The 27,036-nt window shown below is 43.0% G+C and overlaps 2 protein-coding genes across 5 annotated transcripts in view; one reads left to right on the top strand and one right to left on the bottom strand.

Annotated features, from left to right (window-relative positions):
* BIVM (basic, immunoglobulin-like variable motif containing) overlaps positions 1-2,674 on the bottom strand; it is a 40,257-nt gene extending 37,583 nt beyond the window's left edge. Inside the window, exon 1 of one of the 3 annotated variants that reach the window (XM_050766675.1) lies at positions 2,253-2,674. The gene's annotated coding sequence lies outside the window, so the exon portion shown is untranslated. Of the gene's footprint in view, positions 1-1,038; positions 1,304-2,252 lie in introns of those variants that run through there. The other 2 variants (XM_050766672.1, XM_050766674.1) reach the window with 2 other exon arrangements.
* A 26-nt stretch (positions 2,675-2,700) lies between these two features.
* POGLUT2 (protein O-glucosyltransferase 2) lies at positions 2,701-26,048 on the top strand. 2 transcript variants are annotated; one of them, XM_050766678.1, is made up of 10 exons: positions 2,701-3,295; positions 4,936-5,141; positions 8,104-8,309; positions 8,498-8,575; positions 10,488-10,660; positions 10,779-11,016; positions 12,680-12,889; positions 13,972-14,061; positions 15,556-15,663; positions 25,392-26,048. In XM_050766678.1, the coding sequence occupies exons 1-10, from the start codon at positions 3,114-3,116 to the stop codon at positions 25,509-25,511; spliced, it is 1,611 nt and encodes a 536-aa protein (XP_050622635.1). In that variant the 5' UTR covers positions 2,701-3,113; the 3' UTR covers positions 25,512-26,048. The 2 variants fall into 2 exon arrangements, with proteins under 2 accessions (XP_050622635.1, XP_050622636.1); XM_050766679.1 differs by lacking the exon at positions 25,392-26,048 and adding an exon at positions 17,390-17,623.
* Positions 26,049-27,036: the final 988 nt, after the last annotated feature.

The following is a 27,036-nucleotide window of genomic DNA, read 5'->3' as shown; positions in this document are numbered from 1 at the left end:
TGCGTATCTGTTTATATGATCAACGTCTGCATCCTGCAAGTCTGGTTTTCCAGATTATTGTATCCCCAGGGCCTAGCATTTGTAGACGTCTCATTCAACAGATAACTTTTAAGTGTTTGCATCATGTCAGGCATTCCTGTAGGCCCTCATTTTGATTGATTGAGGTTCCCTCTTCCAGGCAAGTGAGGTGTTGCTATATTAAGATTTACTACTAAGCCGGCACGGTAGCTCATGCCTGTAATCCCAGCACTTTGGGAGGCTGAGGCAGGTGGATCATCTGAGTTCAGGAGTTTGAGGCCAGCCTGGCCAACATGGTGAGACCCGTTTCTACTGGAAAAAAAAAAATAATAATAATACAAAATTAGCCGCCCGTGGTAGCGCATGCCTGTAGGCCCAGCTACTCAGGAGGCAAGGCTAGAGAATCGCTTGAACGCGAGAGGCGGAGGTTGCAGTGGGCTGAGATTGTGCCATTGCATTCCAGCCTGGGCGATAAGAGCAAAACTCCGTCTCAAAAAACAAAAAAAAAGATTTACTACTAAGAATTACTGCAGGACCTCAGGCTCAACTAATAGCTTACACATAAAATCACGTCATAAGCAATAGAAATATGTTTTGCTTGTATCCAAAGCAAAAATTTATAAAATGGCAAGCGTTAAAAGCACCGCCAGAGTCACGATTGTTCAAAGTCACTGAAAGAAGTGTTCTGTAAAATAAACGTCCATTTGTAAAGCCAATCTTCATCGCCTAGGTTATAGACTTTTCTGGTTATATTCTGTCTATATTCTCAAGTATCAAGTTTATGAGAGAACCAAACATCTCTAAAACCCTCTTCAGTAAAGCCTTTTCATATGACAAAATACCCTGATCCATATTCTGTATAGAAGACAACTGAGGAGCAGGGGCACTCCGGTGACCTCGTAAAGGTCGAATATGTGCCGGAGGGCGAGACCAGAGGCGCACAGCCCCCAGCCGAGCTGATGCCACCCTTCCTACCCAGTGTCTTCCCGCGCCCTCCAGGCCCCTTCCTCCCCTTCAGACCTGCGGGTCCCCAGAGCCGAGGCGCCCGCCTGTCAAAAGATACCGGGAGTCCTCCGCGCCTGGCGCCAGCCTCCAGCCCGCGCTCCTGGGGAGGCCGGGAGCGTTCCCACCACCGTCCTCTGACAAGCTCGTGGCTCGGCCAGCTCGGAGTCCGCCAGGACTGAGGAGACAGTCGCGCAGGCCAAGCCCCGGCCGCGCAGAACCAGTGCGCGCCGAGGAGACGCGGGCGGAGAGGAAGGAGCGCTGCTGCGCCCCCTGCCCGCTGCCACCCCAGCCCGCGCCTCAGCGCGAGTCGCGGGGACCGCGAGTCCCCGGTCCGCACCGCCCAAGGGCCGCCGAGGCCTCCTCGCCCCTACTCCCGCCTCCACCTTCCCTCACCGGCCGGAAGACGAGGCACTCCACCAGGGGGAGCGCGCCGAGGCCCGGGGGTGACCGCCTCGAACATACTTGCCCCGGGCCCAGGGACGCTGTCGGTGTTAAAGGCGGCCCGCGGGCAATTGCTGCATCTGGGCTAAGAGCTGGAGTTCCGATTCGAGTGTTTGAGTAAACGAGTCGATATCATTAATAATGACAATTGCACAAAAGAAAATACGAAAGAAACCCCCCGCCCTGGCGCCCGACCAGGCCCGCCTTGGCGCGGAGCCACCGGCCCTTCTGGGTTTTCGGGGCAGCTGGCAAGAGGGAGGTAGGCAGAGGAGGCGGCTCCGGGTCCGACTCCCGAGCTGACCAGGGCGGTGCGCCCGTGACTCCTGGCGGCGGCCCGGGCCCGGGTGCGGGCATGCAGGGGAAGGCGACAGCCGCCGCGCGCTGGTTCCCGGACCCTGCCCAGCGTGGCGTGGAGACCGACGGCAGCATAGGGGTCACCGGTATCCAGATGGACACCTCCCAATCGAGCTTTATTCACCAGAGGGCTAGGCCTTTCTCTCCCTGGTCCTTCTCATCCCCCTGCGACCCAGCTTTTCCCCCTACTCCTTCCCAGGAGAGCGGGCACCCATGCAGTGGCCTCCATCTGGACGCCACGGGGCTCCAGAGAGGCGATGACCCCTGGCAGCCCAGGCTGGTATAGAATTAAATAAAAATTTTGAATGCCCAGATGGCTGCGCGTAGAGTGGCAGCAGGCCGGGCCGGCGGCGCCAAGGTGCCCAGCGGAGGGCCAGGCGCTCAGGGCGCAAAGCTGGCCGCCACCTCGGCCCCTGCCCCCCGCCCCGGGGTACCTCTGGCCTGTCCGGTGGGGTCGGGTCGCTGCGGCCGCGGCGGAACCCGGCTCCGGACCTGGATCACAGCATCCAGCGCGCGGCCCGCGAGGCGCCTCCGGTTACCCTGGGGCCGGCGTCCCTCGTCCCATCGGAGCGCGCGAGGACAGCGCTCTGGACTGCGGTGCCCGGCGACAGGTCGTCGGATAGCATTGACAGCACCTTCCTTTCAAGGTGCTTTATGCCTGCTCTCTGCACGTGCGGAGGGCAGGGTGACCAACGCAAAAACCTGAGCTGCGCCTCCAGACCCGTGCGCCCCTTTGATGGGCATCTGTGGTGTTTATCTGTCCCCCGAAAGTGGTGACGGAAAAGTAAATAAATGGGCGAGAGGTGGTAAAAACCTGGCAGTATTTCCTCTCGTCCTGTCGCGAACTACATATCCCAGGGAGCCCGGGGCGTCGGGACGCGTGTCCACCCCGCCATCCACTTGGAGAAGGCCTTACTGAGTCTGGCTCGACGCACGGGCCAATCCCCTCGCCCTACACCTTGGCTGGAACCTGAGACGGATTCGCTCCCAAAAGATGCTCCAGTGGCAGGAGCAACTCAAGTTCATCATTGTCCTGAAAGAGAGGAACAGCGCGGTTCTCGGCCGGAACAGCAGAACGGCAGGGGACCCTCACCTGGGCGCAGCGGGGCACGGGCTTTGATTGTCCTGGGGCCGCGGAGACCCGCGCGCCTGCCCTGCACGCCGGGCGGCACCCTTTGCAGTCGCGTTGGCTGCTGCGATCGGCCGGCGTGCGCCTGCCGAAGCCTCGGCTGCTTCTGTCCACCTCTTACACTTCTTCATTTATCCGTGGATCATTTCGAGAGTCCGTCTTGTAAATGTTTAGCATTTTGCTACTTTATTGCTTCTTTCTGGCGACGCTTCCAGCACTCGCCGAGACCGGCGGAGAAAAGCAGCTGAGCCCGGAGAAGAGCGAAATATGGGGACCCGGGCTAAAAGCAGACGTCGTCCTTCCCGCCCGCTATTTCTATATTCAGGCAGTGGATACATCAGGGAATAAGTAAGTCGAGAAACGGCTCCTTACCTATTTTGGATGGCGGTTAAATCTGTTTCTCCCTTTTAAGTTTTTTCTTTCCAAGAACTCGTTTCCCCACAACAGTTTAAATTCCAGGATATTTGGGTACCAATTTTTCTCTGTAGCTGTAGAAATTGTTCCGAATTATAATATATGCAATATAATGTGTTGTATATAACATATAAAATAATCTCCTAGCAATTTTGATCTTTCCAAGAACTCGTTTCTCCACAGCAGTTTAAATTCCAGGATATTCGGGTACCAATTTTTCTCTGTAGCTGTAGAAATTGTTCCGAATTTTAATATATGCAATATAATGTATTGTATATAACATATAAAATAATCTCCTAGCAATTTTGATTCGGATTCCCACATTATCAGGGCAAGACAAAGTCCCTCCACTTTGCTGGAAATACTGTTTCTAACTACTTTTCGCATAAGCTGTTATAAGGGATTTAAACCTAGCTGTTAGAGACTTGATGGGCTTCATCTTTCTCTGGTGCGGCTCTCAATTTTCAAGGAGACATCTGCAGGTAAGCATGTTTTGAAACTGAAAAAAATGAAGTACTATTTGAAACTTTAGAGTTCAGAAGGAAAGTATCGAAGTATTAATCTCCTATATGATTGTAACAAATATTTTGTTCCAATGAATTTAATACTTTAACATCATACTTAAAACTTATTTTTATGATCATATACTTCTGAAATGATTGTCTTTATTATTGGTGGATGCTGACCATGTGTATTTCGTACAGAAAAAAATACTGGAATAAAAGATTGTCAAGTGAAAGACAGTTTGTAAATTTTGTTATTTGGCAAAAGATGATACACTACCTACTACTTTGCTTTTGCCCATGGCTGAGCGTGATTTTTTTTTTAAGACAGGGTTTCACTTCCTAGCCCAGTCTGGAGTGCAGTGGTGCAATCACAGCTCACTGTATCCTCAACCTCCCAGGCTGAAGCTACCCTCCCACCTCAGCCTCCCTAGTAGCTGGGACTACAGGCGCATGCCACCTCACCTGGCTATTTATTTTATTATTATTATCATTATTATTATTATTTGTAGAGACAGGATCTCACCTTGTTGCCCAGGCTAATCTCGAACTCCTGGCCTCAAGCAGTCTTCCCGCCTTGGACTCCCAAAGTGCTGGGATAGTAGGCATGGGCCACAGTGCCAGGCCTGAGCGTGATTTATAATACTGATATTGTAAAGATTCATTGGCAGAGATTTTTCAAAATAAGATCATTATCTTTGGGACCACCGTTTGATCACAAATATCCAGATGTGATGGCATGAAATAAATAAGTTGGTAAGAATATTTTTCTATATGGAATGCATGAGTATGTTCTATGCTTATATAGACTAGTAGTCTTAACATATTCCATTGTGATTGTTTAATGAAACTGTTTCATGTTATCTTGGCCACTGTCATCCTCATTTTTTTTAAATCTTTGATCCATCATATTCATTCTGGTACTAAAAGCGTAAGATAAAGAGAGGCAATTATATGTTAGAGGAAGAATGTGGAGGAGAATAATCAACTTTCCAGACTGAAGAGCATAATCTTCGTGTGTTTGTTCATTAAAATAATCTGTTTATTTTCCCCATCGCCTTTTCATCACAGATTCACATCTTCTCCAGGCGAAAAGGTCTTCCAGGTGAAAGTCTCAGCACCAGAGGAGCAATTCACTAGAGTAGGAGTCCAGGTTTTAGACCGAAAAGATGGGTCCTTCATAGTAAGATACAGAATGTATGCAAGCTACAAAAATCTGAAGGTAGAAGTTAAATTCCAAGGTCAGCATGTGGCCAAATCCCCGTATATTTTAAAAGGTAATTTGGAATATAATTTTATACCAGCAGTATTCGAATAAAATAATATATGTTATTGCATCAACAAAAACAACTTGGCATGATATATATATATATACTTTTTTTTTTTTTACTGAAAGAAAAAAAATAAAGGCTTTCTACTTGAAAGCTAAGTTATGAGTCCTGGTAAAAGACAAGATTTGAACGGAAATTCTGATTTGCTTAAGAGCAAGGAACATATTAGTAGAGAATTTACTCCGTGAAGACATACATTAGCAAGAATAATCAAGCTGCGTGCATCATCATATATGATACTTTCTTAATTGGAAATATATGACTTAAGTAACTGATAAATGTTATTGAAATTTGGTAGATCACTTCAGAAAGGGAGATAGCTTGAAAGAGAAGGCGGGCACTGGTGGTTGTTTTTTGTATTGTTCCAATGCCATTTTCCCAGAGAAATTCTCTGACTTTTTTTTTTTTGTTTTTTTTGAGATGGAGTCTTGCTCTGTCGCCAGGCTGTAGTGCAATGGCGCAATCTAGGCTCACTGCAGGCTCCGCCTTCTTTGTTCAAGTGATTATCCTGCCTCAGCCTCTCAAGTAGCTGGGACTACAGGCACGCACCACCATGCCCAGCTAATTTTTGTATTTTTAGTAGAGACAGGATTTCACCATGTTGGCCAGAATGGTCTCATCTCTTGACCTCATGATCTGCCTGCCTCGGCCTCCCAAAGTGCTGGGATTACAGGCATGAGCCACTGTGCCTGGCTATTCTGATGTTTCTTATATAGGATGAGAATACAGTTTTGTTACCTAGAGCCATCTCCTTCCCTCTTACAGGCGACAGTACCACAAAACAGTAGGGAAGCAGTGTATATACAAGGGCGGAAATCTTGCCCCCCTTAACAACTGCAAGAAAAGTAAACTTTTTTTTTTAATTTTTGTAAACTCTGCAGAGAAGTAAGAAAAGGTAAACACTTTTTAAGAGTGTCTAGGCTCATTTCCTACATTCCGCCAGTACCGCCTGGTATAGTATCACCCGCTAAACCTTAAAAAGATATTCCATTGTCAGCCACTGCCTGGGTTAGGTGGGATCTGACAATTATAAAAAGGAATAACAGTAAAACCTCAATGCAGATTGTAATTAACTTGTTATAAAATTAGTGAAGTGGACTGTTTTGAGAATTACTTTTGCTTCTTTTTGTTGCTGTTGTTGTTGAGACAGGGACTCACTCTGTTGCCCAGGCTGGAGTGCAGTGGTGCAATCACTGCTTACTGCAGCCTTGACCTCCTGGATTCAAGCAATCCTCCCACCTCAGCCGCATGAGTACCTGGGACTAGAGGCACTCACCACCATGCCCCGCTAATTTTTGTATTTTTTGTAGAAACATGGTTTTGCCATGCTGCTCAGGCCGGTCCCAAACCCTAGAGCTCAAGTGATCTGCCCACCTTGGTCTCCCAAAGTACTAGGATTACAGGCGTGAGCCACTGTACCCAGCTACTTTTGCTTCTGTTTTTTGTTTTTTGTTTTTTGTTTTGAGACAGTGTCTCGCTCTGTCGCCAGCCTGGAGTGCAGTGGCGCAATCTTGGCTCACTGTAAGCTCTGCCTCCTGGGTTCAAGCGATTCTCCTGCCTCAGCCTCCCAAATAGCTGGGACCACAGGCACGCACCACACCACCTAGCTAATTTTTGTATTTTTATTAAAGGCGGGGTTTCACTATGTTGGCCAGTATGGTCTCGATCTCCTGAGCTCATGATCCGCCCGCCTCGGCCTCCCAACGTGCTGGGATTACAAGCATGAGCCAGGGCACCCAGCCTACTTTTGCTTCTTAATAATTCCTAAAAAACAACAACAACAACAAAAACAGAATAGCAGTTCCTTGTTTATTTTCGTTGTTATTGATGATTTACTTATTGAGAAAAGTACCTTAGACACTTTAAGAACCTGTTTGTATAACAGACCATCAAAATATTAAATCATATCACTTTTGTCTTTCATTAAAATAGGTATGCCCCTCTGATACCCTTTTACCAGTATTTGGTTATTCTTCAGTCTACAAAACATAAGAAATAATGAGCTGTAATATATACCATAGACATAAACTAAGTATCTGTTGGCTTTCTTTTGTTTTTTGAAACAGAGTCTCACCCAGGCTGCAGTGCAGTGGCGCAATCTCCACTCACTGCAACATTCACCTCCCAGGTTCAAGCTGTTGTCATGCCTCAACCTCCCGAGTAGCTGAGATTTCAGGCACACACCACCATACCCAGCTAAACTTTTCTGTATTTTTAGTAGAGGTGGGGTTTCAACATGTTGGCCAGGCTGGTCTCAAACTCCTGACCTCAAGTCATCCACACACCTCGGCCTCCCAGAGTGCTGGTATTACAGACGTGAGCCACTGCACCCGGCCTCTATTTGCTTTCTTTTGAACTCATGCAAAGTAGACCTTATTATGAATATATCACAAAACTTCACTGTGAAGAGCTGTCGGAGGAGAAGACTGACTGACTTGCAATGCCCCAATATAGTAAAAATGTATTACTTCTTTCTTTTCTTTGAAACAGGGTCTCACTGTCTTGCCCAGGGTGGAGTAGTACAAACATGGCTCACTGCAGCTTCAATCTCCTGGGCTCAAGTGATCCTCCCACCTCAACCTCCCAAGTAGCTGAAACCACAGGTGCATGCCACCACACCCAGCTAATTTTTTATTTTTTGTAGAGACAGGGTCTCCCTGTGTTGCCCAGGCTGGTCCCGAACTCCTGGGCTCAGGCTGTCCTCCTGCCTTAGCCTCCCAAAGTGCTGGGATTACAGACATGAGCCCACCTCGCCGGCCTGTAATTCTCTTAAAATGTGTTTTCAATGAAAATGCTCTTCCTATGTAACTAGGCAAAACTCATGAAGCCACATTATAGATACTTATTACAAGTTTCAAATGCTGAGTGAAATTATCACTGTTGTGCTTTGTTATTCTTATGTAAATAGGGCCGGTTTACCATGAGAATTGTGACTGTCCGTTGCAAGATAGTGCAGCCTGGCTACAGGAGATGAACTGCCCTGAAACCATTGCTCAGATTCAGAGAGATTTGGCACATTTCCCTACTGTGGATCCAGAAAAGATTGCAGTAGAAATCCCAAAAAGATTTGGACAGAGGCAGAGCCTGTGTCACTACACCTTAAAGGATAACAAGGTACAACACGCGATTCAGGTTTGCTTGTTTGTTTTAGTGATTTTTTTTTTGCTTGTTTTGAACATTTGGCTACAATTAGCTAAATCATGTTATAAACATTATTCGAATGAGCATTGTGACAAGCTTTTCCTCAGTGAAATCTGCCAGTGTTTTTAGACTAACATAATAAATGGTAAATTCTCTTTTAGGTTTATATCAAGACTCACGGTGAACATGTAGGTTTTAGAATTTTCATGGATGCCATACTACTTTCTTTGACTAGAAAGGTAAGTACATGTTTTCTCTTAGCTGTAATAGATCATTTAAGCCCAGATTTTACAGGATAATTTTTCAAAATACAAATTCTAACACTATCAGCGTATTCTCTTCTGGAGCCTCATGATAATACTGTTGTGAAGCTTTCTGTTATTTCAGTATCTGCGTTTGTTTCCTAGGACTGCCGTAACAAAGTGCTACAAACTGAAAGACTTAAAATAAAAGAAATATATTCTCTCGCAGTTATGGAGGCCAGATGTCCAAAATCCAAGTGTCAGCCAGGTGCCATGGCTCACTCCTGTAATCCTAGCACTTTAGGAGGCCGAAGCGGGTGAATCGCTTGAGCCCAGGAGCTCGAGACCGGGCTGGGCAACATGGGAAACCCTGTCTCTACAAAAAAAATACAAAAATTAGCCTGTAGTAGTTTCAGCTAACGGGGAGCTGAGGCAGGAGGATTGCTTGAACCTAGGAGGTCGAGGCTGCATGAGCTGAGATCACACCACTGCACTCCCAAGGCCTGGGTGACAGAGTGAGATCCCGTCTCAAAAAAAAAAAAACTAAAGTGTCAGGAGGGCCAGTTCCCTCTGAGATGATCCTTTCCTTTCCTGCCCCTTCCTGGCTCCTGGCAGTGACCCTCCATCTTTGGTGTTCCCTGGATTGCAGCTGCATCCTCCCATCTCTGCCTCTGTCATCACGTGGGCTTCTCCCCTCATGGCTCTGGGTCTCTTCTTCTTATAAGGATACAGCATAGTGGATTAATGGCCCAGCCTACTCCAGTATGACCTCATCCTAACTAATATCTGCAACAACCCTATTTCCAAATAAGGTCAGTCTGAGACACTGGGGTTTAAGACTTCAGCATATCTTTTGCAGGGACACAATATTTTATAGAGGAAAGAAAAATGCCTTATCATAAAATTATTTTGGTACTAAACTAACTTTGAGTCCAAAGATGACTTGCCTTGTACTGAATCCCATTCCTTGGAATAATGGGCTTTTGTCGGGTTCTAGTGGAATGGTTTGAAAGTCATGTCAAAATAGTGGATGTGAAAGACTCTACCGACATTTTTACCAAATGTGTATTTATTTATAATCCCTTATAATATTTATTTATTCAATAATTTGCATGTATTTCTTGATTAAACTACTCATGGAAAATCATAATGCCTTTCTTTTCGAGATTTCAAAGCACTTACAGTCTGTTAATTCTGAATGTAGGTAGTTATAGAGCATCAATATTAAACCTCCTTTAAACTAAGACATCGGAGTACTGTCATACTTCTCTTGCTCCTCTGTGTCAATCTATGGGAAAATGAGAATGTTCTTCAGGACTTCAGTTTCTCAAGATGCTTCTCAGACTGATCAGTGCTGGTCTGGCCTTAAAAATATGTATCTGTTGTTTTGTAAATACTCTAAACATTTTCTGTGACTAGATAAAACAGATCCTCTTTACATATTTATGCCATTTGCCAGTAAAGGAAGGAAGCATAGCTTGAAACTTACTATGTTGCTGTTGGTGTTGGGCTTCCTGAGTTCAAATCCTGGTCCCACCACCTACCTGGTGTATGTTTTTTAAAATGGAACCATTGGCTCACTAGCAAGAAACTAGGGTTAGAGTCCCAAGTGCTAATTTTTAAATTATTTTCCAATAATTCTCCTTCTCTTTGATCATCTTAGAGGCTGTTCGCAGTATTAGAACAGAGATTACTTTTGCCATTTCATCCCTTTCGTAGGGAGCGTAGAATGCTTATACATGTGACCATATTCTGAAAAATTGCCTACTATTCAAACCAAGGTAATTATCATTACCTAAAACATGTAACACTGGCCTTTCATTAATGCAATTTCAAATTTAAATTGATAAATACAATGTATTATCCAATGCAGGAAATGTGAATAAGCTTCTTGTTTTGTTTTTTCTAGGTGAAGATGCCAGATATGGAGTTCTTTGTTAATTTGGGAGACTGGCCTTTGGAAAAAAAGAAATCCAATGCAAACATCCATCCAATCTTTTCCTGGTGTGGCTCCACAGATTCCAAGGATATCGTGATGCCTACCTACGACTTGACTGATTCTGTTCTGGAAACCATGGGCCGGTGAGAGAGAAGTCACGGTTGGCCCAGAGCCTTGGTTTTCTTTCTTTGGTGAGTTCTTTTCAACAACCTTTGTGACATGATGATTTGGGAGGAAAATCTGTTGCACTTTGTTTTCTAGGGTAAGTCTGGATATGATGTCCGTGCAAGCTAACACGGGTCCTCCCTGGGAAAGCAAAAATTCCACTGCCGTCTGGAGAGGGCGAGACAGCCGCAAAGAGAGACTCGAGCTGGTTAAACTCAGTAGAAAACACCCGGAACTCATAGACGCTGCTTTCACCAACTTTTTCTTCTTTAAACACAATGAAAGCCTGTATGGTCCCATTGTGAAACACATTTCATTTTTTGATTTCTTCAAGGTATGACTTAATCAGTGGCTAATCTTTTTTGTTTTTCTAATGTATTTGTACATAGTGCTTTGGGAAGGGAAATTGAGGCCTGCAAATTACAAGAGGTGGGAGAAGTTCGCACAAAATTGAGTGAATATCGAGGCATGGCGGTGCTGGGGACTGTTTTGGCAACCAGGATCTGCCCTCACTGCCTAGTCTTGACATTAAATGTGCATCAAGGGAGTTTGGAGCCTGGATAGAGCTGTAATTTTTTTCCAGCTAACCCTTGAGATAAGCACATGTCACCTCCAAATATGTTTTTAATAATACTTACATGTAAGTCATTTTACAAATACTTTCCCCAGAGCCATGTTATCACCACAGAATAAGGAAGATAGAAACTATTTGTTTCTTATCAGGCCTTGTGGTGGGGAATGACTTGAAACCCATCCAAATTTCTGCCTGGGAATTAGGGTTTGCTTTCTGTGTCTAGAATGTGGATTCCCTGTGTTTCCTGGGGAGTAGTCCTTTTTGTAACAACTCCCTTTTTAAGGCAGTGGGCAGCACCCTGCTCTTTAGACCGTGGAGCTGTTTCTGAAGTCCCCCGTGGTAGAGAGAGAGGTGGGGAAAAGGTCGTCATCTGTCTTCTGTATGTGGGAAGACAAGTGATTAAGGAGTTCTGTCTGCCCTGTAGATGACCAGGATTTCTTTTGACAGGTTGTGTTGAGGCAGGTTGACCTAAAGAATGTTAGAAGTTGAATTGTCCGTATTTTTCTATATGCATATCCCAAAGATTTTTGAAAGAAATGATTATAACCAAAGTGCCAGGACACTAGTCATCCTTCCTCAGTGGAGGGATGCTGCATCCTGCTTTGGCTTTATTCCTGCCTGTTGAATTTTCTGCAACTAAAGATGAAAGATTACTACAGTTCTATGAATATTTTTATTCATAGGTGTTCTTGCTCCACAGCTTGCTAATTTCTTTAAGACATATGTCTGGGTGTTTAAAAAACATGGTTAGCCAGGCGTGATGGCTCACGCCTGTAATCCCAGCACTTTGGGAGGCTGAGGCGGGTAGATCACCTGAGGTCAGGAGTTTGAGACCAGCCTGGCCAACATGGTGAAACCCCATCTCTACTAAAAATACAAAAATTAGCTGGGTGTGGTGGTGCATGCCTATAATCCCAGCGACTTGGGATGCTGAGGCACAAGAATCACTTGAACCCGGGAGGTGGAAGTTGCAATGAGCTGAGATCACGCCACTACACTCCAGCCTGAGTGACAGAGCGAGACTCTGTCTCAAAATAAATACATAAATAATATGGTTAACATGGCTCAGAATGTGCCATCATGAGGGGCACGTTTGCAATCAATAAAGTAGTAGGAGAATTACAAAAACTCACAAATGAATCTATCCTTCCTTATGTTGCAGCCTTAGGACAACAGTATGATTTTATTGGCTGCTTCAACACTAGATTTGTATCCTCCTTTGTAAAATTTAGGAGCACATCAAGCATTTAGTTCTAGATAAACCTGTTGTATAATGACGCTTACTAAATGGCAAAGGCAGAGCATGGAAGCTGACCAAATTGTGTCTGAGGATTGCAAAGGTTTATCTGTGGGTTGGGAAGGAAAATAGAGTGGAGAAAAGGAAATTTAATGGAGGTTCTTAGACTTTACCATTGTTTTGCAGCATAAGTATCAAATAAATATCGATGGCACTGTGGCAGCTTACCGCCTGCCATATTTGCTAGTTGGTGACAGTGTTGTCCTGAAGCAGGACTCCATCTACTATGAACATTTTTATAATGAGCTGCAGCCCTGGAAACACTACATTCCAGTTAAGAGCAACCTGAGCGATCTGCTAGAAAAACTTAAATGGGCAAAAGATCACGATGAAGAGGTAAGGTTAGTCTCCTTGAAGGCTTATTTCCACTTGTTTCCCAATATCATGGGTCCCTTTGAAATGTATTGTACCTGGAGAGCATCCAGGATGTTCACGTAATAGACTTTGGCCTGTAAATGGGAAGCTGCCTGCTCATGGATGGCACGGCAGTTCCTCTGGGCTGAACACAGCGAGCACTGCATCTTACATTAACTCTCCACTCTGCATGTGAAACAAAAAACTAACCGGGGTGCGGTGGCTCATGCCTATAATCCCAGCACTTTGGAAGGCTGAGGCAGGCAGATCACCTGAGGTCAGGAGTTCGAGACCAGCCTGGCTAACATAGTAAAACCCCGTCTCTACTAAAAATACAAAAATAAGCCGGACATGGTGATGGGTGTCTGTAGTCCCAGCTACTGGGGAGGCTGAGGCAGGCGAATTACTTGAACCTGGGAGGCGGAGGTTGCAGTGAGCTGAGACCACACCATTGCACTCCAGCCTGGACAACAAGAGTGAAACTCTGTCTCAAAAAACAACAGCAACAACAACAAAAAGTTGCACTGTGGCCTTGATTACACTTTCTGTTTCAGTAGGGTTGCTCTGAGCCACAAGCATTACCTCCACTAGCAATGTGAAAATTATACGATGGCCAGGCTGGCAGGAGTCACTAACTGGCTCCAGGTTAAAATGAGGGATTGATTCAGAAGTAGATGCAGCCATAAATAGATAAATAAAGAGGGATGGAATGCAATAAACTTTAAGCTAATTGTTTGCTGAAATTTGTGAAGGCAGTGTGCTAAGCTTCATCTTGCGTTTACAAAGTCGTCATTAGTTTGCTTGGTGTACACCTTGTCTCTCCAAGAGAGGCTTAATTCTAGAATGTCCAACATGACTTCTCAAACTTTCAAGTCTTAGAAACCTCCCTCCGATTTAAACAAACATACTCTGTTAAATGTTCTGTTTTACGACATGAGACTACCCCCAAAGATATTATTTCCCACAATTGCCTCAATGTATACGTACTCTGAAGAGCAGTTTGCAGATGCCTGCATGGGAAAAATGGATTCTATTACAGGACTTTATCATTGTTCTTCCTGTAGGCCAAAAAGATAGCAAAAGCAGGACAAGAATTTGCAAGAAATAATCTCATGGGCGATGACATATTCTGTTATTATTTCAAACTTTTCCAGGTCAGTATTTTCCAAGAAAATTATCACATAACTTATAAGTAGACATGTTAAAAACAAATAATATTTTACTTAACAATTTCTAAACATATGTTACTATAGGGAGATACATATATATATGTATGTATCAGAAGTATATATATATACTTATGTGGATGAAAATGAGAGACAAATATTAAGTAATCATAAAAATAGTTGAAAACCAAAGATTAGCTAATGGAAAATGTTACAATATTAAGTGAAAAGTATTAATATTAGAACTATGTGATGTTTAACTAAGAAATTGGCCTCTGATCCTACACAGTTATGGTGCATAGATTTGTATGTTCTCTTTGTGTTACATTGCTGCTGCCTCACCGTATCTTTGTCTAAACAGTGCCAAGTGTGTTTGGGCCTCTTGTGCTGACTCCATATGAGCCATGACTTCCCTTGGAAATTATTTCCATGGACCCAAGCATTTAGAGATTATAATCAGGCATATCTGACCATTTAAAGGACTCTTTTTAAATTGTGGTGGTAGGCCGGGTGCAGTGGCTCACACCTGTAATCCCAGCACTTTGGGAGGCTGAGGTGGACGGATCACCTGAGGTCAGGAGTTTGATACCAGCCTGACCAACATGGAGAAGCTCCGTCTCTACTAAAAATACAAAAATTAGCTGGGCATGGTGGTGCACACCTGTAATCCCAGCTACTCGGGAGGCTGAGGCAGGAGAATCACTTGAACCAGGAGGTAAAAGTTGCAGTGAGCCAAGATCACACCACTGCACTCCAGCCTGGGTGACAAGAGTGAGATTCTGTCTCAAAAAAAAAAAAAAAAAAAAGGTAGTAAACAAGTTCTTGGCTAATAATAGTACTAGATCTAGAGTAAGATTTTTATCTCACAGTTGCAGATACTGAGCCCCGTATCTGAGGCTCTGCTACAGATCAAAGTTGGTATATTTCTGGCCTGTACTGGCTCCTTCCCATTTTGTAACCTTCCGTTGATGGAGGGAAGTGTAGGATAAACCATGTAAAATGAATAAACTCGGGGGATTTACCATGTGAATTTCTAAGCATCCATGGGGCAATGTTCATTCATTTAGCATAGGTACTTAGCACAGTGCCGTACTCAGAGTAAGCACATGATAAATGAAGATGATGATGGAGGCTTGTGCAAGCCATGATAAGGAAAGCAGAAGTCTGTGTCTTCACATTCTCAGTCTAGGGAAGATTGTGTGCAAAATTGTTTTTACCGTAAGGCAGAAGATGGTTAAAAAAAAAAAGTCATGGAAATGTAGGATAGAATAAAGAGATGTCTGTTAGGAAGAGGCAGCCAGTGTTCATCCTCTCAGATGCTCTGCTGTTGGTGTTCAGAACTAGTATATATGACGGACTGCGCAGATCACAGTTTGACACACATAAGTTAAACGAATCATAGTCTTCATCTATTCTAGCCTGTCTCATTGGGTGGATCTAAAGTGTTGTATAAAGAATGCTTTTATGTTGTTGCTTAAACAGGAATATGCCAATTTACAAGTGAGTGAGCCCCAAATCCGAGAGGGCATGAAAAGGGTACAACCACAGACTGAGGATGACCTCTTCCCTTGTACTTGCCACAGGAAAAAGGTAACCAGAACTGAGCTTATGACCAGTGTCAGAATAAAAACTAACATTGATCCAAACATAGATTTATTCCTATAGTCATTCAATCAGGCAGCAAATATTTGAGTTCCTCTCGAGGTCTCCAAGCAATTCAGTCTGCCAGAGAGATAGGTATAGAAGACAGCAGTGCTCAAGAAAGGATGCTACAATGCAGATAATTGAGAAGACATGGTAGCTCCCTGGCAAAGTGGAGGGAAGCCTTTTATAATGTGAGGATCCAGCTTACACCCTAGTTGAATGGATGCTTACAGTCTGAAAAATATTTTCATGTGTATCATCTGATGCCCTCATCTCCTCATGAGATAAGTTTGGCAAAGTTCATCATCCCAGTTTAGAGAAGGAAAAATATGTAACCACGATTATTGATGTTTTCCAATTCTTCATTTGAAAGTCATCTCTGTTGATACCACTACTTAAGGATCTCATTGATAAAAATGAAAGTCAGGTTCACATCTGGACTTTTAAGGTAAAAAGGACCTTAGAAGTCATCCAGTAAATGCCTTCATTTTATGGTTAACAAAACTGAGCCCAAAAAGGAATTGTGCTCAAAATCATCTAGCTGGATTATAGCAAAGCAAAAACCAATCTCTCATCATCAGACTGTGATTGTGTGTGTTTGTATATAAAGACATAGTGTGGCAGGGGACTGTTGCTTTGATTATGATTTCTGTTTGAAGGAATGTAAATTGCATAAAATAGAGTGTATATGTGTGTTTGTGTGTTTGTGTATGTGTGTGTGTAACATATGCTGACTTGACATTTTAAGCAACATAATTATGTTTCTGAATGGACAAGTTCAAAATTGTGGTATTATAACCAAAGACAAGAAGGCAGATTTGGCAATTATTATGTCTACCTCTCAAGGAGGTATAAAAGGAATTAAGGTGGGGCCGGCCCCAGTGATGTGACAGAACCAGCGTATATGAGCTCACCCGTTGATAAATATTCGGGAATTTTGCATACTGGTTAAATTTTTGGTAGGTTGGAATCAGCCTGATAAGAGTATTTACACCATGACAATCAGCACATGCTACAAATCAGAATTTTGGTTGTTTTATTTTTGTCTTTGTTTTTTGTAGAACTCATTTACCACTAACCAACTGGCCCTCAAAGGTAGTTCATCATCATTGTTAACTCTTATCAGTGTTCCAGGTCCGTAAAAATCAGTTAAAACCAATGACAAAACAAGAATTGCCAAATGGAAAGGTTCCCCCTCACCAATCTGTGATTAGGTATCAGAACACTTCTCACTTGGTCTCTAAGTGAGACTAGGCAGCTTCCTTGCTCCACCTCTGCTCAATTGTTTATCTTCATCTACGTGATTGAGAGGAGGTACCCAGCCAGTATCTTCCACTGATTAGTAGAAGTTAGGGGCCAGAATGGTAGCTTTGTTTATTGTTTCGCTCATTGTCTATCCTAACCTTTCACCACTACTGTTCATAACACAAGGCCTTTACAGTAGTACAGCCCGCGGATGTTTGGGTTCCTTATCAGTAGGCTATGGAACACAATGTGATTTTACCCTTAGCTGACTCTGGGCCTCTGGAAATAGTCCCAAGCCCTAAAAGCCTCTAGCGGCAGCTTGGCTCCCTCTCATCTTTACAGGAAAATAATTAACAAATGAGTGTAAGTCTTCTTCACTTGTGTAAGACTTCTTGATAGCTCTAAATATTTTGCTTCTTAATTGCAGACCAAAGATGAACTCTGATATGCAAAATAACTTCTATTAAAATAATGGTGCTCTGAAGACTCTTCTTAACTAAAAAGAAGAATTTTTTAAAGTATTAATTCCATGGACAATATAATATCTGTGTGATTGTTTGCAGTATGAAGACACATTTCTACTTATTATGCAGTATTCCCATGACTGTACTTTAAAGTACATTTTTAGAATTTTATAATAAAACCACCTTTATTTTAAAGGCCTATGTTGTGCTAATTATTAGCTGTGTTTGGAACAGGGAGCAGTAAAAACAGAGGGAATCTGGGTCCTTGATGCACAGCAGCCCAAACCACCTGCCCAGACTGGTTTTAGATGACAAAGCAATGAACCCCTGTCTCCTTTTAAGCCCATATTATTGTGGGTATTCAGCCAAAATTAATTCTAGCTAATAGTTCATACAAGGCCAATCATCATATGGCCTCTACCTGCGTCTTTAGTCAAATCTCTCAGCACTTTCTAATGTCAATCCAGTCCTCTGGAAGAACGAGTCCTCTCCCAGTTCTGTCGATGCCTGTGTCCTTACCTTCCTGGCCCATGCCTTTCCTTTGTCCTGGAATGTCTTGGCCCTCTCTTCTTCATCCAGCTTAGACATCCTTCAGTACATATTTTACCCTTACTAGATTTTAAGTGCCATGAGTTCAGAGACCAGGCCTTTCTTCTGGGTAGTCCTAACGTCTAATAGAGTGACAGCAACTAGAAAGACTGAATAAATATCTAATGGGTGATATAGTTTTGATGTTTGTCCCTTCCAAATCTCATGTTGAAATGTAATTCTGAGTGGTGAAGGTGGGGCCTGGTGGGAGGTGTTCGTATCTTAGGGGTGGATCCCTCATGAATGGCCCGACACCATCCTTGCAGTAACAAGTGAGTTCTCACTGTGAATTCACATAATCTGGTGGTTTTAAAAGGTGTGGCACCTCCCCCTCTCTCTGTGTTACTCCCTCTCTTGCCACATGATACCCTGGCTCCCCTTTGCCTTCCACCATGATTGGAAGTTTCCTGAAGCCCTCTCCAGAAGTAGATGCTGGCACTACACTTCCTATACAGCCTGCAGAATCATGAACCAAAATAAATATCTTTTCTTCATAAATTACCCAGCCTCAGATATTTCTTTGTAGCAACACAAAAATGGCCTTAACACAATGAGTAAATGAATGAATGAAAATCACTTTGAAATGCAGTTAAAAGAACTTAAAAAGAACTAAAAATCTGAACACTGAACCATATATCATATTTTACAGATTCCTTTACCTAATATTCTCTCTTCCATTCATCTTCCAGTCAAATAATTTTTTCTAAAATATTTTGAATCTTGAAATAGACATACAGAAGAATATAAAATGTATATCTGCAATTTAAACATATATCTGCAATTTAATTATATGAAAACATCCATGTAATCACTGACAAAGATTCTTTGCTTGACCACCTGTATTAATCCGTTCTCTCGCTGCTAATAAAGATATACCTGAGACTGGGTAATTTATAAAGAAAAGAGGTTTAATTGACTCACAGTTCCACAGGGCTGACGAGACCTGAGGAAACTTGCAATCATGGTGGGAGGGGAAGCACACAAGTCTTTCCTCACATGGTGGCAAGGAGAAGCGCCAAGCCAAGGGGGAAAAGCCCCTTATAAAACCATCGGATCTTGTGAGAACTCACTCACTATCACAAGAACAGCATGAAGGTAACTGTCCCCATAAATCAATTACCTCCAACCAGGTCTCTCCCACAACATGTGGGGATTATGGGAACTACAATTCAAGATGAGATTTGGGTGGGGACATAGCCAAACCATATCATTTCACCTCTGGCCCCTCCCAAATCTCACATCTCACATTTCAAAACACAATCATGCCTTCCCAACAGTTCCCCAAAGTCTTAACTCATTTCAGCATTAACCCAAAAGTCCAAGCCCACAGTTTCATCTGAGACAAGGCAAGTCCCTTCCGCCTGTGAGCCTGTAAAATCAAACGCAAGTTAGTTACTTCCTAGATACAATGGAGGTACAGGCATTGGGTACATATACCCATTCCAAATGGGAGAGATTGGCCAAAACAAGGGGCAATAGGCCTTATGCAAGCTCTAAATCCAACAAGGCAGTAATTAAATCTTAAAGCTCCAAAATAATCTTTGACTCCATCTCTCACATCCAGGTCACGCTGATGCAAGAGGTGGGCTCCCACGGCCTTGGGCAGCTCCACCCCTGTGGCTTTGCAGGCCACAGACCCTCACCCCAGCTGCTTCCACAGCTGGTATTGAGTGTCTGCTGCTTTTCCAGGTGCAAGCTGCAAGTTGTCAGTGGATCTCTCATTCTGGGTCTGGAGGATAGTGCCCCTCTTCAGCTCCACTTGGCAATACCCCAGTGGGGACTCTGTGTGGGGCCCAACCCCACATTTCCCTTCCACACTGCCCTAGCAGTGAGGGCTCCACCCCCACAGCAAACCAACCTGGACATCCAGGTGTTTCCATACATCCTCTAAAATGTAAGCAGAGGTTCCCAAACTTCAATTATTGACTTCTATATACCCGTAGGCTCAATACCATATGGAAGCTGCCAAGGCTTGGGGCTTGCACCCTCTGAAGCCATGGCCCAAGCTGTACCTTGGTCCCTTTTAGCCACAGCTAGAGTGGCTGGGACACAAGCGACCAAGTCCCTAGGCTGCACACAGCAGGGGTGTCCTGGGCCTGGCCCCAAAACCATTTTTCCCTCCTAAGCCTCTGGGCCTGTGATGGGAGGGGCTGCCTTGAAGGTCTCTGACATGCCCTGGAGACATTTCTCCATTGTCTTCATGATTAACATTGGACTCCTTGTTATTTATGCAAATTTCTGTAGCAAGCTTGGATTTCTCCCCAGAAAATGGGTTTTTCTTTTCTATTACATCATCAAACTGAAAATTTTCCAAACTTTTATGCTCTGCTTCCTCTCGAACGCTTTGCCATGTAGAAATTTCTTCTGCCAGATACCTTAAATCATCTCTCTCAAGTTCAAAGTTCCACAGATCTCTAAGGCAGGAGCAAAATGCTGCCAGCCTCTTTGCTAAAGCACATCAAGCATCATCTTTATTCCAGTTCCCAACAAGTTTCTCATCTCCATCTGAGACCACCTCAGCCTGGACTTCATCGTCCATATCATGATCAGCATTTTGGTCAAAGCCATTCCACAAGTCTCTAGGAAGTTCCAGACTTTCCCACATCTTTCTGTCTTCTAAGCCCTCCAAGTCTCTAGGAAGTTCCAAACTTTTCCATGTTTTCCTGTCTTCTTCTGAACCCTCCAAACTGTTCCAGCCTCTGCCCATTACCCAATTCCAAAGTCACTTCCACGTTCTTGGGTATCTTTACAGCAGCACCTCACTCTCTGAAGTACCAATTTACTGTATTAGTCCATTCTCACGCTGCTAATAAAGACATACCCATGACTGGGGAATTTATAAGGGAAAAAGGTTTAATTGACTCACAGTTCCACAGGGCTGGGGAGGCCTCAGGAAACTTACAATCATGGTAGAAGGGGAAGTGAATACATCCTTCTTCACATGCCTGCTGGAAGGAGAAGTGCTGAACAAAGGGAGAAAAGCCCCTTATAAAACCATCAGATCTTGTGAGAACTCACTCACTATCATGAGAACAGCAGCATGGGGGTAATTGCCCCCGTGATTCAATTACCTCCCACTAGGACCATCCCATGACACATGGGGATTATGGAAACTGCAATTCAAGATTGTTCTCTGACCGAACTGAGAGTCAGGCTACTATTTCTTGTGACCCAATAACAAGATGCAGATGAACTGGGGAGGAAGAGAGTTTTTATTTCTGTAACCAGCTACAGGGAGAAGGCCTGGAAATTATCACTAGACCAACTCAAAATTACAAAGTTTTCCAGAGCCTATGTACCTTCCAAGCTATATGTCTATGTTTAAGTGTGCATTCATCTAAAGACATAAGTGATTAACTTCTTTTAATCTATAACTAAGTTCTGAGTCTTGAAGACCTTCCTCTGGAGCCTCAGTAAATATACTTAATCTAAATGAGTCCAGGTGCTGGGGTGATTACCCTTATCTTGCCTCCTACTAAATCACGGAGGTTTAGGGAGTTCCTTCAGACTCCCAATAAACTTGTTTGTGGAGGCCTTGGGAGTTTCTTCAGGCCCCCAGTAAAACTTGGTTAATCATGCTTTAAGGTTCAGGAAAGGCCTAGGCAAAATTCTTGGTGGGCTGTTGTTACATTCCAGCCTTTGTATAAGGACACTAGCTTTTAACATTTAATTTACCACTCAGTCAGTACTGAAACAGTTGTATGGAGGCCTGTGTTAGTGAGACCTGGCCTGCCACAAGATGAGATTTGGGTAGGGACACAGCCAAACCATATCACTATCCTTTCATCAGTCTCCTGAACCTTGTCATAGGCCTATCTGCGCACTGCCTTATAACATTCAATTTTACCAAGAACCCTGCTAAGTCAGTTTCACAAAAATCCCCCACCCTCCATATGTGACCACGCTTTGTATCTAATCTACTTCCTCATCCTCTACCATCCCCCAAGTCATGTCTGATCATGCTGGCCTGTTTTCAGCTAGAATCCCATTTGGTCTATTTAACCAGATTATCTGTCACCCTGATGCATTTCCTCTTGGTAATTTTCCATCCACTGACTCCCTACCCTGATCCTTGGCTATAAATGCCCATTTAACCATGCTGTATTCAGAATTGAGCCCAATCCTATACTGAAATGTCTTGTCCCCTGTTGCAATAGTCCTGAATAGCATCTGTTTTTTACCACTTTATTGTCCAGCTCTGGTTTTTCTTCGACATTTCCACTCGGGTTCAGAAATAGAACATTGCTTAGAGGTGACCACAGTGCCTCCCCTTATCACATTTCCTCTCTGCTCCCAGGTAACCACAAACATGATGGCTGTGATAATCTTTTTCTTGCTTTTTAGTTTTACCACCTACATATAGCACCTCCCTAAGCAGCAGAGTTTACTCTTGCCTATTTTGAAATTGATGTAAATGGAATCATATCAAATTTCTGTTGGTGTTACTTGCCTATTTTTTTTTTTTTTTTTTTTTTTTTTTTTGAGACAGAGTCACACTCTGTCACTCAGGCTGTAGTGCAGTGGCACAATCTTGGCTCACTGCAACCTCCACCTCCTAGGTTCAAGCGATTCTCCTGCCTCGGTCTCCTAAGTAGCTGGGATTACAGGTGCCTGCCTTGCCCAGCTAATTTTTTGTATTCTTAGTAGAGACAGGGTTTCACCATGTTGCCCAAGGTGGTCTCAAACTCCTGAACTCAAGTGCTATGCCAGCCTCGGCCTCCCAAAGTGTTAGGATTACAGGCGTGAGCCACCGCGTCCAGCCTTATTCATTTTTTATATGTGGACAGTACTTCACCATATAAATATGATCACTTTATTTTACCATTCCATTGCAGATGGACATTTGGATTCCTCCCGTTTGGGGGAAATGTCAATCAGTGCTGCAGTGAACATTCTTATTCATGTTTCTTGGCCACATTTGATTAGAAGTGGAATTACTGGGTTATAAGGGATGTACATCTGTTATTTCACTAGATAATGTTAAATGACTCCAAATTGTTTGTCCCAGTTTATGCTCTTTCCAGGGCTGTACAGAATTTGCAGTTGCTTTACTTTCTTGCTAACAGTTGATATTATCAGACTGACAAATTTTTTGCCAATCTGATTAGTATACAATGGTAACACATGTTTTAATTTTCTTTTCTCTGATTATTAATGAGGCTGACCATTTTGTGGTTATTAGCCTTTTGTGTTGCCTTTCCTGTAAAATTTTAATTATTTTCCTACTAAGTAGTTCAACTTTCTGCTGGATTCATAGACATATATTCTGGATTTAGTACTTTGTGGTATATGCTCCATACGTTCTACTTTATGGCATGTCTTAGACTCTCATTTCAGTGTCTTTTAATGCTCAAAAGATTATGTTTTTGTTTTTTTGGGTTTTTTTGTAGAGACGGGGTCTCACTAGCTGGTTATTTAATGTAGCTACGAAAACTGTAGATTTTTATGTATGTTCTGTACCCAACCCCTTAACGAACGATTTTATTAGCTCTACTACATTTCACTTGTTTTTTCTCAAACACAATCATATTTGAAAGTGACAGTGTATCTTCTTTGCCATATTTATAATCTTATTTATTTTCTATCCTTATTGCATTGGCTGGAACTTCTAGCATAATGTTGAATAATAGTGGTGACAACAAGCATTCTTATTGTCTTTCAGACTGCAATGGTATTTCATTAGTCAGGATTCTCCAAATAAATATGACCAATAGAGGGGTGTGTGTGTGTGTGTGCGCGTGCGTGTATAAAGATTTATTTTAAGAAATTGGTTCACACAATTTTAGAGGCTAGCAAGTCCAACATCTGCAGTTAAAGTCCGAAAACCATTAGGCTGGAGACCCAGGAGAGAACTAGTATCGCAGTTCAAGCCTGAAGGCTGTCTGCTGACAGAATTCCCTCTTGCTCAAGGAAGGCTAGTCTTTTGTTCTACTTACTCCTTCAGTTAACTGGATGAGCGCCCACCCCCTGCCACCTGCCACGTTACAGAGGACAATGTGCTTTACTCACAGTTCACTGATTTAAATGGTAATCTTATCCCAAAACACTCTCATCGAAACATGCAGAATAATGTGTGACCACTTATCTAGGCACCCTGGATCAGCCAACTTGACACATAAAGTTAGCATTACAAATGGGAATTCATTCAACAAATCTTGAGCACCTAATATGTGCTAGACATTGTACTGTGCTCTAAGGATACAGAAGTGAACAATTGCTGTCTATTCTGGAAAAGAATGAAAATTATCAAGTAAAAACTAAACAAGATAATTATGGATTGTCATAAATAAAAACGGTATTACAGAGAAAAAAGTGGGGTAGATAGTGGTGGCTAGTTTAGATTGGATCATCAAAGATGTTACAGATTTTTCAATGTTGAGTAAAATGTTTGGTCTAGTTTATGATAAACAACCACTATTAAAACAGTACTGATGCATGTCGCAGCATGGATAAACCTTGAAAACATTATCCTAAGTGCAAAGCAAGTATATTAGAGCAACAAAGCACAGGAAAATTGCTTCTGGTAAACAGAGCAGGGCTACCCCACAGGCAGAGTAACACTCATGGATTGCTGGCTAGCTATATATCTATATATCTATATCTATATCTATCAATCTATATATAGATCGATATAGATATATACATATATATATAGAGAGAGAGAGATGGAGTGTCGCTCTGTTGCCCAGCCTGGAGTGCAGTGGTGCACTCTTCTCGGCTTTGCAACCTCTGCCTCCAGGGTTCAAGCAATTCTCCTGCCTCAGCTCCCAAGTAGCTGGGACTACAGGTGTCTGCCACCACGCCTGGCTAATTTTTGTATTTTTAGTAGATGCCGGGTTTCACCATGTTGGCCAGGCTGGTCTCTAATCTAATACTGACTTATTTCCTTTTTCAATAGGAAACGCATTAAATTTTATTAAGTGTTTTTAAGGCATCTATTGAAATGTTCATGTTTTATTTGGCTTTGTTTTTGCTGCATTAATCTGTAATGTATTACATTAACAGCATTCTAATTTTTGAAACATTATAAAACCCCAAGGTTTAAAAAAAACACAAACCAGGGTTATTACATATTATTATTTTAATACATGGCTGAATTAATTGCACTCATATTTAATTTAGGATATTTCAAACTATAGCCCACAGGCCCAATCTGAGCCACCACCAGTGTTTGTACAGCCTGCAAGCTAAGAATGATTTCAACATTGCTAAGTGGCTGAAAAAAATAAAAAGAAGAGTATCTCATTACATGTGAAACATATATGAAATTCAATTTTTGGTTCATAAATAAAGCTTTTGTATTAGTTTCCTATTGTTGCGATGATAAATTGCCACAAACTTACATGGTTGAAAACAACATAAATTATTCTTTCACAGTTTTGGAGGTCAGAGTCTGAAACCAGTTTCACAGAGCTCATGTCAAGGTCACCAGCAGGGCTGATTCCTTCTGGAGTCTCGGAGAGGAGAAAACTTTTCCTTGCCATTTCCAGCTTCTAGAGCTGCAGTCCTTATATTTCTTTTCTTGAGGCCCCTCTTCCATCTTCCCATCCAGCATCTTGGCATCTTCAAATCTCTCTGCTTCTGTCGTCACATCGCCTTCTGTTTCTCTGAATGGCACAGCAGAATTCATAATAACAAAATAGTATGAACAATTCGAATGTCTACCAACTGGTGAATGGATACTCAAAAATTCTGAATACTATTTGGCAATAAAAATATATGAGTTGTAACAAGGTACAAAGTACTGATGCATGTCACAGCATGGACAAACCTTGAAAACATTATCCTAAGTGCAAGAGGGTAGAGGCACACGACCACACAATGTAGGACTCCATTTATATGAACTGTCCAGAAAAGATAAATCCAGAGAGACAGAAAGTGTGTTAGTGGTTGCCCGGGGATAGGGGTAGGAACAGAGAATGGCTGTAATGCCAGTGAATCCCAAAACTGGAGCTGAGCCTGAGAGGGTTCTTGACTTTGCACAGGAAAGAATTCAAGAACAAACTGACAGTAAAATGAAAGCAAAGCAAGTACATTAGAGCAACAAATCACAGGAAAATTGCTTCTGGTAAACACAGCAGGGCTACCCCACAGGCAGAGTAACACTCAGGGATTGCTGGCTAGCTATATGTCTATCTATCTATATATATAGATATCTACAGCTATCTATATCTATATCGATATATAGATAGATATATATAGAGAGAGAGAGAGACGGAGTCTCATTCTTTTGCCCAGCCTGGAGTGCAGTGGTGCACTCTTCTCGGCTTTGCAACCTCTGCCTCCAGGGTTCAAGCAATTCTCCTGCCTCAGCTCCCAAGTAGCTGGGACTACAGGTGCCTGCCACCACGCCTGGCTAATTTTTGTATTTTTAGTACATGCTGGGTTTCACCATGTTGGCCAGGCTGGTCTCCAACTCCTGACCTCAGGTGATCCACCCACCTTGGTCTCCCAAAGTGCTGGGATTACAGGCATAAGTCAGGGCACCGGGCCAGTGGCTAGCTATATTTAATACCTGCTCCTTCATCGTACGCTAAATAAGGGGTGGGTTATTCACGAATTTTCTAGAAAAGGGATGGGGAGTTCCTCTGGAACTGAGGATTCTTCCCTTTTTAAACTATGTAAGGTAAGGTCTGGGCATTGCCATGGCATTCATAAACTGTCAGGGTGCCGGTGGAAGTGTGGTAGCATGTTTAATATATTATAATTAGTGTATAATGAGCAGTGAGGGCACTAGAGGTCACTTTGGTCGCCATCCTTGTTTTAGCTGGTTTGGGCCTGTTTCTTTAGGGCAGTTTTGGACGTTTTTTTAGGACATCCTGTTCTGACCGGATCTTGTTTTGCTCAGCGGGTGGTGATCAGTGCTTGGAAAACAAGTTCTGCTGATCTCCTACCTCAACTGTAACAGTGCACATACTTTTCGGGGGGATAATGGAAATGTTCTTAAATTATAGTGATGGTTGCAAATGGTTTTAAAATTACTGAAAATCATTGAATGGTGCACTTCAAATGAGTGAATTTT

The sequence above is a fragment of the Macaca thibetana genome, chromosome 17, assembly GCF_024542745.1.
Source record: "Macaca thibetana thibetana isolate TM-01 chromosome 17, ASM2454274v1, whole genome shotgun sequence".
NCBI lineage: Eukaryota > Metazoa > Chordata > Mammalia > Primates > Cercopithecidae > Macaca > Macaca thibetana.
This window is presented reverse-complemented; position numbering and strand designations above follow the sequence as displayed.